At 39.2% G+C, this 16,579-nt stretch overlaps 1 protein-coding gene across 1 annotated transcript in view; it reads right to left on the bottom strand.

Annotated features, from left to right (window-relative positions):
- MICAL3 (microtubule associated monooxygenase, calponin and LIM domain containing 3) overlaps nt 1–16,579 on the bottom strand; it is a 166,384-nt gene that overhangs the window by 76,984 nt on the left and 72,821 nt on the right. Inside the window, exons 13-20 of the mRNA XM_029963545.1 lie at nt 15,543–15,739; nt 14,557–14,669; nt 14,000–14,062; nt 13,094–13,267; nt 11,933–12,025; nt 6,565–6,657; nt 4,364–4,420; nt 2,365–2,469 (exon numbers count right to left, since the gene is read on the bottom strand). Of these exons, the coding sequence (XP_029819405.1) occupies nt 2,365–2,469; nt 4,364–4,420; nt 6,565–6,657; nt 11,933–12,025; nt 13,094–13,267; nt 14,000–14,062; nt 14,557–14,669; nt 15,543–15,739 (895 nt within the window). The remainder of the gene's footprint in view (nt 1–2,364; nt 2,470–4,363; nt 4,421–6,564; nt 6,658–11,932; nt 12,026–13,093; nt 13,268–13,999; nt 14,063–14,556; nt 14,670–15,542; nt 15,740–16,579) is intronic.

Here is a 16,579-nt window from a genome sequence, read left to right as displayed (position 1 = left end):
CTAGCGAGGCAGAGTAAGTCATTCTTAATTTGCTTTTTATTAGGTTTTAAGTTATTTAGGACCATTTGGAAGCAGTTACCTACTTCCACAGATGTCCAATCTCCTGTAACCCAACCAACTAAGGCACTGGCAGAGATTCCAAATCAATTTCCTCTGCTTCTTCTGATCTCCCATCGTTCTCTATTACTGGCCCAAGGCACCAAGATCATCTTTCAGGTCATGTGAGACCTCCTCTATATTTTAACTATATAAACCAAAAGCCTACTCTCCTGGGGGTGGAAGAGAAAGAAATTAGCTTGTATGCATTTCCTGTAATTAGTAGCAAATTTCCAACCTTAAATTTACTGTAAGCAGATTAGAAAAATCACACAGAAAAAGAATGAATCAATATAAAATAATCTGCTGCTCTTGCTTATCAAATGGCAAAGAATAAATCACAATCTGAGAATCTGCGTCCATCTGAAACTGGTTCTTCACAGAAGAACCCAAAATTTGGTCTTCCAATATACCCTTGTCATTATCTCTATGGATTATTATGCCCCTCTCACAAGAAATATATCATACAAATAGGAAAAAATCAAAAGCTGAAAGTGTCAGACAAACAGCAGTACTGGTAGAAACCACACATTTCTAAAAATTATAGTCTGGAAATAAAAAATACACAGGTTTCAAACAATTTACTGTCTTTGAAAAGAAAGTTATGATTTTAGTAATAAAAAGGAAAAATAAATGTCATGTAACTGCATGACCCATGAAAATATCTACTTCTAGCCACTTAGGATAGGCTAACCTCAAGATTAAATTTACTGGACAAAATGCAAAAGAGCTTGGCTTTCACAGTTTCCCCAATTTAAAGAAATATAATTGTTAATACACAAATTTTCCATACTTAAGATCTTCAACATTTAATCAAATTTCTTCTCAGAAAATGCCTTACTTTTCTAAGTTGTCTTTCTCTTACCAAACTATTTTTCTTGTTTTCTTCCCTTACATCCCACATCATAATCCATCATTGCTTGCAGTGTTCCAACATCTGTTTCCTCTTTTTCCTCTCTGCCCTACCCACTTTATGCTTTCCTCTACTTTGTGCTCTCTGTCTCCCCTTCATTTTCTCTCCTTTTCAATTCTGCACAATGCAGACATTAGACAATTTCAAAAATAATTTCTGCCTTTGCTTTGCAATGCTGTTAATCTTTTACACCCTCAAAAGGAGTTTAAAGTCTCCAGAGAGCAACACAAAAGGCAGGAGCAAGATGTTTTGGTCTAGATCTTCGTTTCTGTATCATCATTTCAACTGCATAAGAAAATGCACATGAGCATTGTGGATCATGCCCAAGATCTTCAGTTGTGTAACTCATTAAGAAACAAGTGCCACTACATTTAAACCAGTCTTCTCATTCAGTCTTTCATATCTTGTTCTACGTCCCCAAATCACAAATCTAGCCAAAGGTTCACTGTTCCTTCCGAGAGAACAGCTTCACTGGCTTTAATCATCAGTAAAGATGGCACCCCAAAAAAACCCCACCAATGAAAAGTGACCTAGAAGCTATAAATTTCCTTTCAGCATGGCTTGGAAAAGTTATGCCTACCAGCAAACATTCTGGGACTACTTATGTTCCAGCTCATGAAGACAGCTTGATTTTAGATGGTTAATTCAAAACAATAAGTTATAGAAAATAAAAAAAAAATCACTTTTGTAGATGGTGTTTTCCAAAAGCACTCTGCAGTTTGCCAAACGCTGCTGAAGGTAACTGAAAACAGAAATAGGGGAAGCAACTGAAGAACCCCAGCTCAAACTGGCACCTTCCCATATCCCAAAGACAGCACACTGGAGAGAAAATTAAGCACAAAACCAAAACAAAACAGAAGAGTATACTGGAATCAAAGAAAACCCACACAAGCTGCCAGCTCTACCATTGGAAATGACTATGCAGGAAGCATGGACACAAAAGTAGTACTTCAGAGCCAGGAATAATGCTTGGAAAATGTGAAATGTTCTTGCTTCCAGAAGAAAGTAAATCTGTGAGCAGTTGACTGGTAAATGACCACTGTGAGATGATTTGATCTGGAGCCCAGCTGGTTTTCAGCATCTACATGCTTAAGTTTAGAGGCTGTTTTTACTTTATTTTTTATATTGCGTTTTGAGGAACAGAAACACTGTCCCTCACCAAGCAAGGAGACAGTTAAGAACTGGTAAGTCAGATGAAAACACTACACAAAATAGACTTGACTGTTGTTTTAACCATATGACTGTAGAGCAGTGGCCACTGTATTTTGGTGAATTTTTCTCTGTGCCCCCAGATTTCACCTGTACCCAGAATCCCGCACTGACACAGGACACCAGATAGGCAGGGCTGTCATCACCTGATGCCTCACTGCACGTCTGGACTCCAGGAGGGCAGCCAGCTGACATGCCCTTTGCTCAACATTCTCAGGCACTTGGTCACCAGAAAATAAACGAGGAGATCTCTGTGAGACGAGGAAGGAGGGAGGAAGTAAACAAACCAGCAAAAGAAAGTCCCAAAAGGAAGAGACACCAAAATGCCAGCCAAAAAGGTATGACATTCACATGCAGAACAGCAAGAGGAGCTTCTCATGTGAAGACTTTTTCCCCCAGTGTCTACTGCCCTAATGAAGTGCTACATTTTGACCATTAAGGGCAAGAAAAAACAGTAGATTTAGTTGTTATTCGCAACTCTCCCACTAGGACCTGCTGCAGCCAAAACCAAACAAGCGTGTAGCCTCTCTCTCTGGCATTACCATCAAAAAATAATTTAAAAATGTGGCTTTATCATGCACAGAGGAGCTTATTTGTCAGTTTATTTCCCCATAGTTCTCCGTTCTCAAGGATCTCCTTTAAATATCTAAACCTGTACTTATTTGTTTCTCAGACTTTGTGCACAGTCACATATTTTTAGGGTAATGTCCTTCAGTTCTCATAGAGAATGGAATGAACTAATTTCCTAAAGATGGTGGTATATGCAAAGTGAATGCTCTACATGCCAAAGAGAGGATGTTTTAATGAGTCTGGCTGGTTGAAGCTAAGAACAGCAAAACCAAATACTCACAGAAGCTGCCAGTTTTACTTCTGCAACTTCACTGTCCTACTTATTCTTACTCCACTACCATGTCAACACACCACAGGCACAATATTTGACACCTCTGCTATTCTGGTCTTTCATATCAACCTTCCTAAACTGTTGTGTGGTGCACTTGGTGACATGGAAAAAAGACCTGGCTTGTGGCCTGCTGTATAAAGCAGGAGTATCACTTGCAGTATCACACAGACTTCAGCTAATTTGTTTGTAGAGTACAAAAGCAAATGGACCAGGAGCTACAAACATGTGCATCAAGAAACCTCAGGTCTGATCTGTCAGGAATGCCAGGGTACTGCTTTGTATTGTTTATTGTCCTCTAATGCACAACAGAAAATTGGGTTCACACCCAGTTTACGAGAAACATCTTTCCCATTCAGATGCATTAATAATACTCTCTACTTTCAAGCTGCTTTCAGTTCCACCTACTCCTTCCTACTAGATCATTTTCAATAAAACTAGGGCCTATTACAAAGCTGTGGGTTTCTGTGTCGCTGCAGACACGCGTATTCATTTTCTGTTGCCTGTCAGAAAACATTCGGCCCACAAGAGGCTTTTGTTAGAACACATTCTGAAAGTTGCAACGGTTTTGTTGCTGGCTACCACTTATGACTTAATTCATTCAAAGCCTTTACTGGAATGTCAATTAATTTGTCAATATGAATTCAAATCAACCGATCCTTTTGAGTGCCCATCTTTTCTTTTCCCATGCTTCTGTATAATACTGAGCCATTCAGACAGACTGTTGAATATTTCATTGTTAAGAAGGCTTCAAAGTCTCTATACTAAATAATGCCTCATCATTTTTCGTTTTACTTTGGCCTGTAGGAGGCAAGATGGAATGCCAGTTGTTTAACCATCCAGAAAGCAAGCAGTGAAAACAATGCAACCACGTTCGCATGAATTAGCACAAAACATAACTCCTCTTGTTCTGCTACAGCCACAGCATACTTCACTAAAGAGGTGTAAGAGGAAAAGGAGAATGAGAAGAGCTCAAGTGCTAGATCTAAGGCAAAATAAAAGCATATAGCACACTGTTGATGAATGCTTGTTATGCATTTATGTGGGTATCACACAGAAAGGATCGCTCCTAAATGACTCTCAGCAGTTCCAGCGTGTTAACAGCAGCATTAGGATAAGTGTGTTTCACTACCCAGTATATTTGCTCTCTGTATTGCACACATCCACCACAGCTTTGTGTCATCATTGCACACATCCACCACAGCTTTGTGTCATCAGTGTCCATGCCATTTGTTCATGCTCTTTACCCTTTCCTGTCTGGGACTCTGCTCCCCAGGATAGCCGGCACCAGGTTCCCTGAATCTCTGCAGGCAACAAATTATGAGCTTAAAAACAATCACAGACCAACCTCCTAATCAAAACACACTTCATCTGATTTTTTTTTTATGAAACAGGTAGAAGAGAGGCCATAACAACAGCAGAACAGTTTATTAAGTATATTCTAAACCTGGCAATAACAAGTTGGCTCCTGTAGAGAAATTTTTTTCAGTAAACAATAATATAGTACCATAATGTAATGAAATTAGTACAATAAAGGATGAAAGACACTCAATATAACTCATACCGTGAAGTTAGTTCAAAGGAAGGAAATGAAGAGTTTAAAAGAAGTGGCAGAATGAATGCATTAGATGTGCAGAGGTAGAGGTTTTAAGAGACAGAGTAACAAGGACACATCTGTCTGACTTGCTATGAGGCTTAAGCCAAGATAATTTCAGGAAAAGAAATCATTCCTAAGGAAAAAAGAACGTCTCCAAAAGAAGACTACTCAACTGAGTCTAACAGATCAGTTCTGTAGCACAGAGGGTAAAAATTCCTGAGAGATAAAAGAAGGAAGACTGATTTTTCTTTTAATTATTTCTTTGAGCAAGAAGGCAGGAAAAAAAATTTTCTGTGGGATACAACATAGAAAATTATCAAAGTACACTTGAACCCAGCAGTAGCTGGCTCTCATGACTGAACCAGGCAACCAAAAAGGCACAGGACAAACAAACACTTGGAGAGGCGAGGGAAGGAAAATACAGAGCTGCCAGACCCTTAGTGACTGAAAGCAAATTTCTCTATATGGAAAATGAATCCCCATGCTATAGATTAGAAAACAAAACTCAGCATTTAACTGCCTTAGTTTCTCTATTTGTAAGCTTGGGGGAAACCCTTCTTCTTTCATAAAACATATCCCTCAAAGTTCTCAAAGGATTTTGACAAGAGGAAGGCAGCAAGCTATGGACATCATCTGATAATGTCATGCTCCAGTCGAAACCTATCCAGGTTTTGCTAATGAAAAGGGCTTTCCCCACCCATTCTACCTCGATGTCCATTCCCGTATCCTTCCTTGCACTGTACACTGTCCACAGTGTGGCAGAAAACCAACCACCTTTTTTGTTAGGACAGGTTCAAATGGGATCAGTAAGCAGACCTGACCTGTTGTGCAGATGCAGACCACAGAGGCAGCAAAGAATGTGTGTTCTGGAGGCTGATAATAATTAGACCAGATAAAGTGCAACATGTAATTACTCTGAGAAATCACAGCAATAAGGCAAGTCAAACTTTATGACACAGAATAAAACTTGTCTACTCTGCTGAAAGGTAACACGCCCTTACAGAGTTTATGGGCATACAAGTGTTCAGCAAAGAAATATTCTCTATCTACAGGGAAATTCATTTGTACAATCTTTATATGAAGTAATGGAACTTCAGCTACCTTTTATGACCTCAATAGTAGTTCAGGATTGATCAGAAAGGAGTGGATTTTATTATGGCAGTAGGAAAATTAAACAAACATTAAAAAAGGAATACAACTCAAAGAAGCACAATGACAATTACAAGAAGACACAAATATAAAGGATTTCAGGTAACATTTAACAAGGACAACAAATATACGTGCACAAATATCTGGATGCATGTTTACATAGTGGCTCAAAACAGCTATCACTGCTCCAGGTTCAAAGTCAGACAGACTGAACACAAACTCTTGTGAGACAACAGCCTGAGTGTGGGGGAAATAGAAGGACCACAGTGGACATGTGCAGGCCACTACAACACCCCAAAAAAGCACTTCATACAAATAATCCTAAAAAAGTTTTATGGATACAAGGGCAAATTTTGAGTTGAAAATTTAAATTAAGAGTGCAGATGGAGTAAAGTTTCATTTTCTTTCCCTCCATTACTCCAAATGCTTCTTTTCTACTTTGCTGTATCTTAACACCAAGAAAGGCTACTGTAATTAAAAATTAGCCTATAGCAAAATCTGAGGTTCCAGTGGAGCCTCTCCATGTTTCCAGTGAGACAATGCTGCCCTATGTTTCTAACCTCAGAGGCTGAGAAAGCCCTATCAGCATCTGAAAAAAAGAAAATTGTGAATCTCTTTGTAAATGGGACATCTGGTAACTGATCTAGTCACTTGTACAAGCAGCAATGAAGAGAAAGGGACAGAGCATGCAGAGGGAATCACCTGCTGTCTGGGATACGGTGGAGAGGAAGATGGAGTGGAAGAGAGCATGATCACTTTTTTGGGGCAGGTCCGAGAACGTTCCTTATGCCTCATCTTTTTTTAAAACAGAAAAAGAAAAAAAAAATTCATAATAATGGTAGAAAGGAGATAACATTACCTCTGGTCTGGTAAGACTGGCCAGAACACACGAACTGAGAGACTGTGACCTTATGCTCACACCTCTCACAAATGACCAAAAGCCACAGTTTATCTGAAGCTTAGGGACCCAAGTTTTTTATGCAGAGCCACATGACCACAGCCAAACACAGACTTGTATCAATCAATTAAACCAACAGCTTCTGACTCAAGGTCTTACAACCAGTGAAAGGCAAAACTTGGAACCCTACACAGCACAGTTGGACTGCTCTCTTTGCTTCATGAAAAATTACTTATTGCTTTGCCTGGCAATGTTTAAAAATATCCATCCCGTTGACCTAAATACTCTGGCTTGCAGTTCATTAGTAATACAATTCAAGTCACAGCATTCTGTCCTCAGCTTCAGATCCCTCTTCTTAAACTTCCAGATATTAAACCATCTTTGAACCATTTTTAAGTTAAGCTGTACTACATTCTAGCAGAAGAGAAATACAGCTGGTTTATAGCCAAAATGCAGTTGTATCTAATAGCCTGAATATTACACAATTGCACATACAAGTCCTCAATTTCATGCCCTTCTAGTGCTGTACCTCCTTACTATGTACAGTCTCTTCTCCACCACCACTTCTTGTTTATTAATGTATCTTCTGCCTGATATTTCCTTTACTTGTGAGTTCTCACCAGAGCATATCTGGAAATGGTTGCACTGTGAAAAACAAAACATTGTGTCCCCACAGCCACTGTTAGATGAGTCTCCAAAGAAACTGCACGTGGTTTAAAGGAATTACAGATGTTCATTACTGCCCTTGCAGCTGAGCTGGCACTAACATCTGTTTGGGTGTTCTCTTCCCTTTCAGCAAAAAAAGTAAATAAATAATCAACTCTTCTATTTCAAACAGATGCTACAAGCAGCTTAAACTAAAACATATGACTTTGCACTGAAGTGGATGAAGACTATTCATATGTTGTTTCAAAAGGCTCATCTATGAAGTCACTGATTTCTGGCTGAAAGGATGGTAACATTCTCAATCACAGAGTTGCTCACGGGTTTTCATCTGACCATGGTCAAGTTTGCATTTCAAATGGCAAAATTTTCACAAACTTGCTTATTTTTCCAAGGCAGACCTCAGAATATAACACTGTATAGGTATATGAGATACGTGTTCAGTCCTCTAGTAGGATGTATTTCTGAGCATGCAAAGACAAGGGTGACTGTAGGAAAGAGAAAAAATACATCAAGAGATTTAAATAAGAAATCTAAGTTTAAAAAGCAGTATTTGCAGAAATCATTGGTGTTGCAAGTTCTCTTCTGTTGACATTTCAGCTCTTGCTGTCTGTGGTCATCTCGGTCATGGCATATCTTTCAGAAACAGTTCCAACAAAGTTACTGAAAAGTTTGTAATACTGCCCTTTATCACACTTTAGGGAATCATCTCAAAAGAATAAGCATCAGATCTCTAAAGGCAGAAAAGATGTGCACCAAAGGACATGGGATCTCCATCTTACAAGTGTCTTTCTACACATCAGTGATCTAAGTTTATGTATTACACACAAAAGTTGCTGCTGACAGGAGATCTATGAAACTATAGCAGAAAACTGCTGAAGGTTGTAAGCTGAGAGTCTGGAAGTCCAGGACAAAATTCAGTTTAAAAGGCTTGTCTCCAGTACCATGTCCAGTCACATCCATCCTCTTCTGGATAGACCATATGGTTTTCAATGCTTTCATGATCCCCAATGAGATGCTACTTCCCAAAAGCAGCCAAAATGGCTCAGAAAGCAACAGAACATGATCTCATACAAGAAGGCATTCATTTGAGGAGATTAACCTCCATGCCATGAAATACAACCCAGCCTTTTTAGGAGATATTACCATCATATAAGAAAATCACATTTTTCTTTACTATCATATAAGAAAATTACACACATTTCCACTGTGCACATACACTTCACAGTATCTTCATGCATCAGTAGCTGCTGCTGAGGTGCTCAAAAGAACGTGAACTGAATTTTGACAACACAGGTCAACATTCTCAAAGTGTAGCTCAATAAATCAAACTTCATAATCCAATTCACAAGGAATGCAGGCCACACTAGATGCTGAGGAGCAGACTGGTGAGGTTTTTTAAGCCACTTGCTCTTTAGCCTTCCCCAGAGAGACACCATTTAAGTCTTGTGATGAAAGCAAAAAGCACTTCAGAGCAGATTCTGCCAGGATGCCACTCCTTCTAGGAATTCTGTTGTAGCAACCACCCCTACCCCACCTATACAACACACAGAGAGGCATTCTGCCTAACAAGCTCAGTGAATCACCTCATACCAGGGCAAAGCAAGATTCTAGATTTAAACTGATAGGCAACTACAGCTAAGGAAATCCATCTGACAGACACTACCAGGCAGTAGCCCAAGGTAATGCAAATTTCCCGTCAAAACTGTGGGTCCAACCCAGAGCATATCCTCTGGTTTATCCCTTGCAATCACTCTTATGCTTTTGCTGTATAGTTTCCTCTTCCATGCAGTTTCCAAAACACAGGAAGGACCAAACCTGTCAATCACATAACTGCCCTTCTGCCAAAGAGCCCCGAGGATCTCAACTTCATATCCTAAGAAACCTGTGGTTTCCCTCAATAACACATCACCCTTTGTCCCCTTAGGAACTCTTTTGCTCCTCCTCTTCAAAGCACTCTTCAGTAGAAAGCATTTGCTATATGATATATCTAACAGTCAGTAACAGAAGTTTCTGCTCATGAACCTCAACTCCTGTGCCAAACGAGAGAAACAACTTTCCAACAGCTTCATGAACAGCTCTTTCTAGCAAACATACATCCTCCTAAAGAACTTGTCAGGAGCAATACTAATCCTGTACAGCATGTCCTGTGACATGTACTGGTACCCAGCACCAACTCCCCCCTTGGCAGTCTGTAGCCCAGGAAATAGCTTTAAGGCCAGCTTTAAAGTGCCCAGTGTCACTGCAGAAAGCCATTCCAGTACCATCAAGAGGTGCAGTCCCACCACTGCCACATTCTGTGTGCAAGAAACCACAGTTACAAGTCTCAGCAGCCAGCCAAGGGGCTGCTCCAGCAGCAACTTCCTGCAGGATGGATTGCTGTCCAAGCTTGGCAAAGCTGGCTGCTTGGCCCAGTGGATGGCTTTCCACCTCAGCTCATCTTTGATCAGTCAAGAATAAATGGTTCTATATGTGTCCATGGCTTTTGAATGAAGGTAACCAATGTTCTTCACTTCTCCAGGCGAGCCCCTTTGGAACAGGAACTCTCTCAGTTGAGTTTTTGCATCCTTGAGACTCAGTTTTACGCTTCTCCATTTCAAAAGCACTGCAAATTCAGCATGAAATCTGGACCCAAGAATCAATCATCTTCTATTGACGCAGTAAAGCCCATCAAGGAAAGATCATCTCCTTGTGTAATCTTGAAAAGGAAATCATCCACACAAGGCAATCATTGCCAGCATGGAACAAAATAATTTAAGTCCTCTGAAAGAAAAACTGCTACAAAAAGATTTTTAAAGATATGCCCTACATTACTGCCTATAAAGAGATGCTATCAATGTTGAAGGAGAGCAGAGAATTTTTTCCTTCCTTTTGTTTTGTCTTTTTTTTAAAATTGTGTAGTGCAGGTAAAAACAAAAACAAACACAGGAACAACAAACTGCTCTCTGATGAGGAGAAAATGCTATTAAAAGCAAGAAACAAAAGTTCATCCTTTTTTTCCAACCAATTACAGAAGGATGACAATAAGAACTTCTTCTGTTTCGCTATAAAGGCTTAATTATAAAGCCTTCATAAAGTTTCAATAGCAGGTTCAAGTAGGAATCTCAAGACTGCTCAAATGTGATATTTTCCAAGTGCTAAAACACAAAACTTCATTTGCTTGAACAGAGACAGACAGACAGTGCAATCCAGTCTTCCCTTTTTTTCGGGAGGTAGCATAAGCAGTGCTCATCAATTGACTTCATATTGTATGGCTTTTTGGTATCAGGGTTTTTTTCTTTTTCCTCTTTACTTGGTAAGTATCCTTAAAAAATTAAATATTCCTCAATCATGGATGATGTGCATCCATCTGAAAGTGCTCATTAGCCTGTAAAGAAGATTTTGATGAGACAGAAGGTAGAAGAACAAACACTGAGTCAGGAAACCAAAATGTCTTGATGGTTCTACTAACAATAATTCCCCTGGCTTAGGTCTTCTTCCTTGGAGAGAAACCTTCTAGATCATGGCACTAGTCATGACATGCAGCATTAACTGTGTTGAATACACCCCAAACACAAAGATCACCATGAATCCATATTCATGCAGAACAGTGGATTTCCAAACCCAGTGGTGCCTTCTTCCTCTTGACTCCAAAGTATGCTCTGATTAAACCACAGCCAGGAAGAAGTAGATATTTTTCCAAATTATGGCTGCCTTAAAAATACCTCTCAGCACTCTGAGAAACATGAGGAGGCCACTTGCACAGAGAAACAGTGGAAGCAGAGGAAGCCAGTGAGATAAGTATCCCTATCTGCCTAAAAAGATCATCTGTCACAAGCCTTAACTTTGGAAAGTCTGTGGCTGCAAGAAAAGCACAAGCAATGACAATGGGCCGAAACAAGGGAGAGAAAATAAAATTTGATACCTGCTGATTTTTCTGCTGATGATCCCTATTCTGAAAACCTCTGTGGCAGAAAACCTGAAATCTACTGAATTCACAATAAGATGGGAATCTGCAATGCAATGAGGGTGAGAAGTTGGCAAGGAAAGCTCCATATGGTATAAAAGAAAGGGAAACCACAGTAAAATCTCTTGCCAGTACAGAACACATAAGATTTAGCATATGAATAGCAAAACTGATAACCAATTTTACTAGTTATGCCAAGGAAGAGCTTTAAAATCATAGATGGTATGACACCTTTTACCTTGTGGGTTGCCAAAATTGCTTGCATGTTTTCATTTTTCTTTCTAACAGAAGAATCTAGAAATCCTGTAGCAAAAATTTCTACTGCAGCATCCACTGAAACCTCAGTAAGTTGAAACTATCAGAGAAGATTTGATTAAATCCTTTTGAAACATTAAACCGTGCATCATTACCGAAGGGAGATGTTGACTCTATTCACTGAAAGTTAAATTATTTAAAATAATGGACTTGGACAAGGTGCTGGAAAAGGACTGGTTTAAAAACATGACAGTGATGGTTGGTGTTGGGTGCAGGCAATGCATTGTACTTAGAATCAGTTTCTTTACCTGTTTCCACTGGGGTATGGGAGCAAGACGGCCTTGCTCTCGTCTGCTGGATGGCTGGTTGTGAACACGTTCTTGATAAGGCAGGACAGGTTGCTGCATGCAGGTTGTAGGGAAAATGGGACGAAGGAGGAAAGATAAAATAGTAAAGGAAACTCAAAGAAAGCCACAGGAATGGAATACAGAGTAAGACAGACAAACATTCAAGAAAAAAAATAGGGTAAGGGAGAATTCATTTAGCAAGTAAAACATAAAAAGGAAAAAAAAAACCATCCAAAAATGGGAAACTTAACATATTTTGGACTTTAATTTCACTGTTTCTTCAAATCATTGGCTGAGTATTCTAGTCAATGTGTAGCAGCTGAAGAAACATTTGATTGGTAAAAGGTGGGACAGACATCACCTTTCTGGGATTATGTTACACTACCAAGGCTGATGTGTAGTGTAACAGAGAGAAACTTGACCTGGCTTTAAAGTGGCCAGGTCAGGTCCCACTCACAATGTGGCCATGGCAGCACAGAGCTTGGCACAAGCTGTGAAGATGGACTTATGCAGTAGAGCAAGAACTCTGTCACTTAAACCCTACTGCTGACACTGCACTGCCAGCAGGAGCTTGAAGTGACTCAATCTGACTTCAAAGACAACTACCCTGCAGTTGCAGTTCAGATTCCATCCTGAATAACCAGCAAGCCTCAGCTGGAATGATACAAATATCCTGATTGCCAAGAAACTCCCAGGCATTTATCTGCTGCACTTACATACATGTACAAACCTTAATCACAATTCACAAGAACAAACAGATGCGACCTGATATGAAAATGTTCAAATCAGAATGATTGTTCTTGAACTGTGTAAAAGTGGAACATTCCCGGAATGCTTTCAAAGAGCAATAATAGTCATAAAAGAAACTAAATTGCTGGTAATATATTTGTGAAAGAGATTATATAACATAATATAGGCAATAACAAAGAAATAAACTTTTCTTAGGAATTTCTTCTTCACCCCATACTCATAAATTTTAAATTTCTTTGAGTAAGCTTCACTCTCCTCTAAGAAAGCCTTTGAAGTAAAAAAGGCTAGCATCCAGTCTTGAGGAATGTGTGCTATTATTCCTTATTTTCCTCCACAATTCCAAAATAAAGGTGTTCTTATCCCATCTCCTACCTGTCTCCGTAAGCTTGAGGACGGCACTGGCGCATTCTCTTCGAACTTGGCCAGTAGTTGGGTTGCCATAGACTTGACTTTGTTCTGATTCCCAATGGCAGCATCAATCCTCCTCTCTGTCAGGGCGCTCACCAGTGTGGGCCTTTCTTCTCTGTAGCTCCGTGGGAGGTCCTCCTAAAAAGCAGTGACATCAAAATTCAACAAGATACAACGAGATCACCTTTTCCCCTCTACCTCTTTGTTGTGAAGGGTTTCTAACACTGTAGATAACAAGTCTGATAGCCTGCACTTGCAAGCTCACATTTTAATTTCCTTTGGCATGTCATCAAATGTTCTGTTAAACTTTACTTATCTTTTCAACCACATGTGATGCACTTACCTACCAAAGAGGCTACAGCTGAAACACCCCTGTGAATCCCATGACATAAAACAAAGGCCTGTCTTCAAACCTTCTCACAATGAAGTCAAAGCACTGAATTTTAACTCACCTGTACCTATTTGGCTACAAATATTTAATCTGAAAGCCTGCCTTATGGGGCCTACTGGAAAGGTTAGTGCTTTTTGCACTAACCAAGGCTAAAGTTTAAATGTCCATGAAACTTCTAACAATAAGGCATTATTTAACTAAAGTTTTATTCTTGATGTCCTCATCAAACCACAGCAAATTGCTATTAAAATAGAACATCAGGGAACTGCAATATTTCATTTGCTGTGTACTACTCTTTCATAAGCATCAGTAAAATATTTGTGCTAAAGATATGACAAAGCATAATCTTTGAAGAAGAATTAATTCTTGTCTAAAAAACCTTACATAAATCCAGTCTGGATACAAGGAATGAAAGAAGTGGGAATAAGGTACCTACCATGTATTTTCCTCCCTGACACCTTCCTTACTGTAATACTTACATCCTCAGATTGGCTGGTTTTTCTCCTCTTTCCTGCACCATCCAGTTCTTTTTCTTTCTTGTCCTGGAAACAGAAGGAGTAAAGGAAAAAAAAGCAAAGATAGGGACTCTCATATCTTTCTGGGCTGAGATAAATATCATCAGTGCACTTAAGTTACCTTGAAAAGCTTATTTAATTCTCTGGGCTCACTGTCCATTTGGTCAGGAAAAGGGGTATTTTTCCTACATATTCCTTAGGGGATTCTTACCTTTGAACTGGACATTCAACAACACTTTCAACTCATTGGAAACTCAGCAAACAGTTATGATTCAACACAAAATACATCCCCAAATCTTAGCCACAAGGCTAAGATTTTAAGAGTGAAATATACCACTAATTGAGAGTATATATTACGGACTTAATTTAAAAATGTCATGTATTGTCCCATACCAAGAGCTGGTAAACACGTGGCCTCTTGCAAACACACAGCAGATGCACACTTACACCTGCATTTTCAGTACCACTACTTGGACAGGAGCCTGACAGACACAAGTGTTCCCAAGGCTGTCCATGGTTACCTTGGGAGTGCGTTTCCGAGAGATGCTCTGTCCCAGTTTGCTGAGGAAGGAGATGGGTGACTTGGTACTGGCAATTAGGGCAGCTTTTTCTTCTGCATTCAGGTCCAGACTATCTGTTAGGAAAAACAGGTAGAACAAGGGAATGCCAAAAAGTTTTCTTCTGTGGTGCTGTTATTAAATACACAACTGAAGGACTCACTGATTTTTTTTTTTTAACATAACAGTCTTTTCCTTAAATTCTCTGTACAAAATGACTATAATGTCTAAAATTAATACCTTTCTCAGCTACTCTTCCTTTTCATTTTGCCCATATGAATTCTCCTTTAAGGGTTTATAACCATCCAGAATAAATGCTGTGTTTATTTACTTTTATATTTAAAAAGCACCAAGATCATCAGTATTCTTAAAGAGTGCAGAGTTTTAGAAATAATACCCGACATATTTTTAAAAGGCTACTAAAACCACTCTTTTTCCCCCAACCAGAATAAAATACTTGAATCATCAGTTATAAAGAAAGATCTATAACAACATTATTCATATTGAAAGGTTGGCCCTATAGATTTGGGTTAGGCAATTACATCTTTCAGTTCTAATCAAAGGTATTTTATTCCTCTTGGCCTGAAGTTAGTCTCAGCATTCACGGATTGTAAATAGGTATAATACTCAGTCAGTGTTTTGAAATTACCAACTAAACCACTACTAGCAAGGCATCTCACATTACCTAAGAATGTAAGAATGCAGAATACTTATCTAGTAGTGCTGAAGGGAGTTTAGAACTTTTGAGGACATTGCTGTGTATTAAATCCTTTTTCTGCTCCCAGTGTTGCTGAAATGGTCTTTATCAGCACCAATAAGAAGGCAACTTTTTGTAGAGCTAGTGAGTGACCAGTATGAGCTTGTGCAGCAGCAGCATGAAGGGAACTGAAACCCACACATTCACCCTGAAGCTTTCTTTAAATCTGACAGAAGTGCCCCAAACTCCTTACCACTAGAGGGGATGGTGTCTTTGAACATCTCATAGAACTGTGTGAGGTACATCACCATGGACAGCTTATCTGGCTCTCCAACAGATGCCATTTCCTTTCCAGTCATAATGGGAGATATTCCAAACTCTTTTTCAGCGATGTCGAAGGCCAGTTGGTTATTCTTCTCCACATCATGCTCATCCAAAGAATCAAAGTCTCTGCAAAGGGCAGAAAGAGGCCATGCACTGAATCAAGTAGAAAACAGTCTTCTGAAAGAACTCAGGGATCCATCTCTTCTTTTTTTCTCTCTCTCATCGAAATATCTCAAATTTATTTGCCAGCAACATGGTAAAGTTCATGCTACTTAATTACAGTGAACTTTAGCTCAAACATATCCTTTTTTCATTTTTTTTTCTCCTCCTACAAACCCAGATTTTTTCTTGTTATGAAGTATTATCCTCTGAAACACACCTTCACTTCCTCCATTGCTGGAAGACTGTACTATTTTCCCCTACATAAATTCTTCTGTGTGCTTGGGACTAAATTAAGTCTTCATTTTTTGTCCCTTTTTTCCCCCTTGACTGATCCATATCTTAGTCCTTCTGGTTTTTACCAAAACTTGTAGAACTATATAAAGTCTATATAAAAAGCTATAGCTTGTAGAGAATTACATAAACCATTTTAAAAGCTATTTGAACTCTCCACAAACCATAGGGCTATTAAACAGAGTACCTCAGGTTAACTCAAGTACACCAACACAGAACTAATTCAGTGAACATGGAAGGGAATAACCACACAATTTTTCAGCATGCTTTACATTGGATTGTGTCTTTAAATAGAGCTCTAGCATTTACTTTCTCTAATGTCCCTTTGGGAAGTTGAACACATTTCAGATTTCAATTTAAGTACCAGAATCTTCGCTACTGTTACTTATTCCAGCCAGTGTTTTCCCATTTTAGAATCTGGGCACTGTTTTACCCAATATGTCATGTAAGGGGACACCTCTCTCATTCACCCAAGCCACATGTCAGTGTACAAAGAGTAACAACACCTCTATT

This window comes from Manacus vitellinus, unplaced genomic scaffold, assembly GCF_001715985.3.
Source record: "Manacus vitellinus isolate BGI_N305 unplaced genomic scaffold, ASM171598v3 scaffold_5_pilon, whole genome shotgun sequence".
NCBI lineage: Eukaryota > Metazoa > Chordata > Aves > Passeriformes > Pipridae > Manacus > Manacus vitellinus.
The sequence above is the reverse complement of the archived record's forward strand: the minus strand, read 5'-3'. Positions and strand labels throughout refer to the sequence as shown.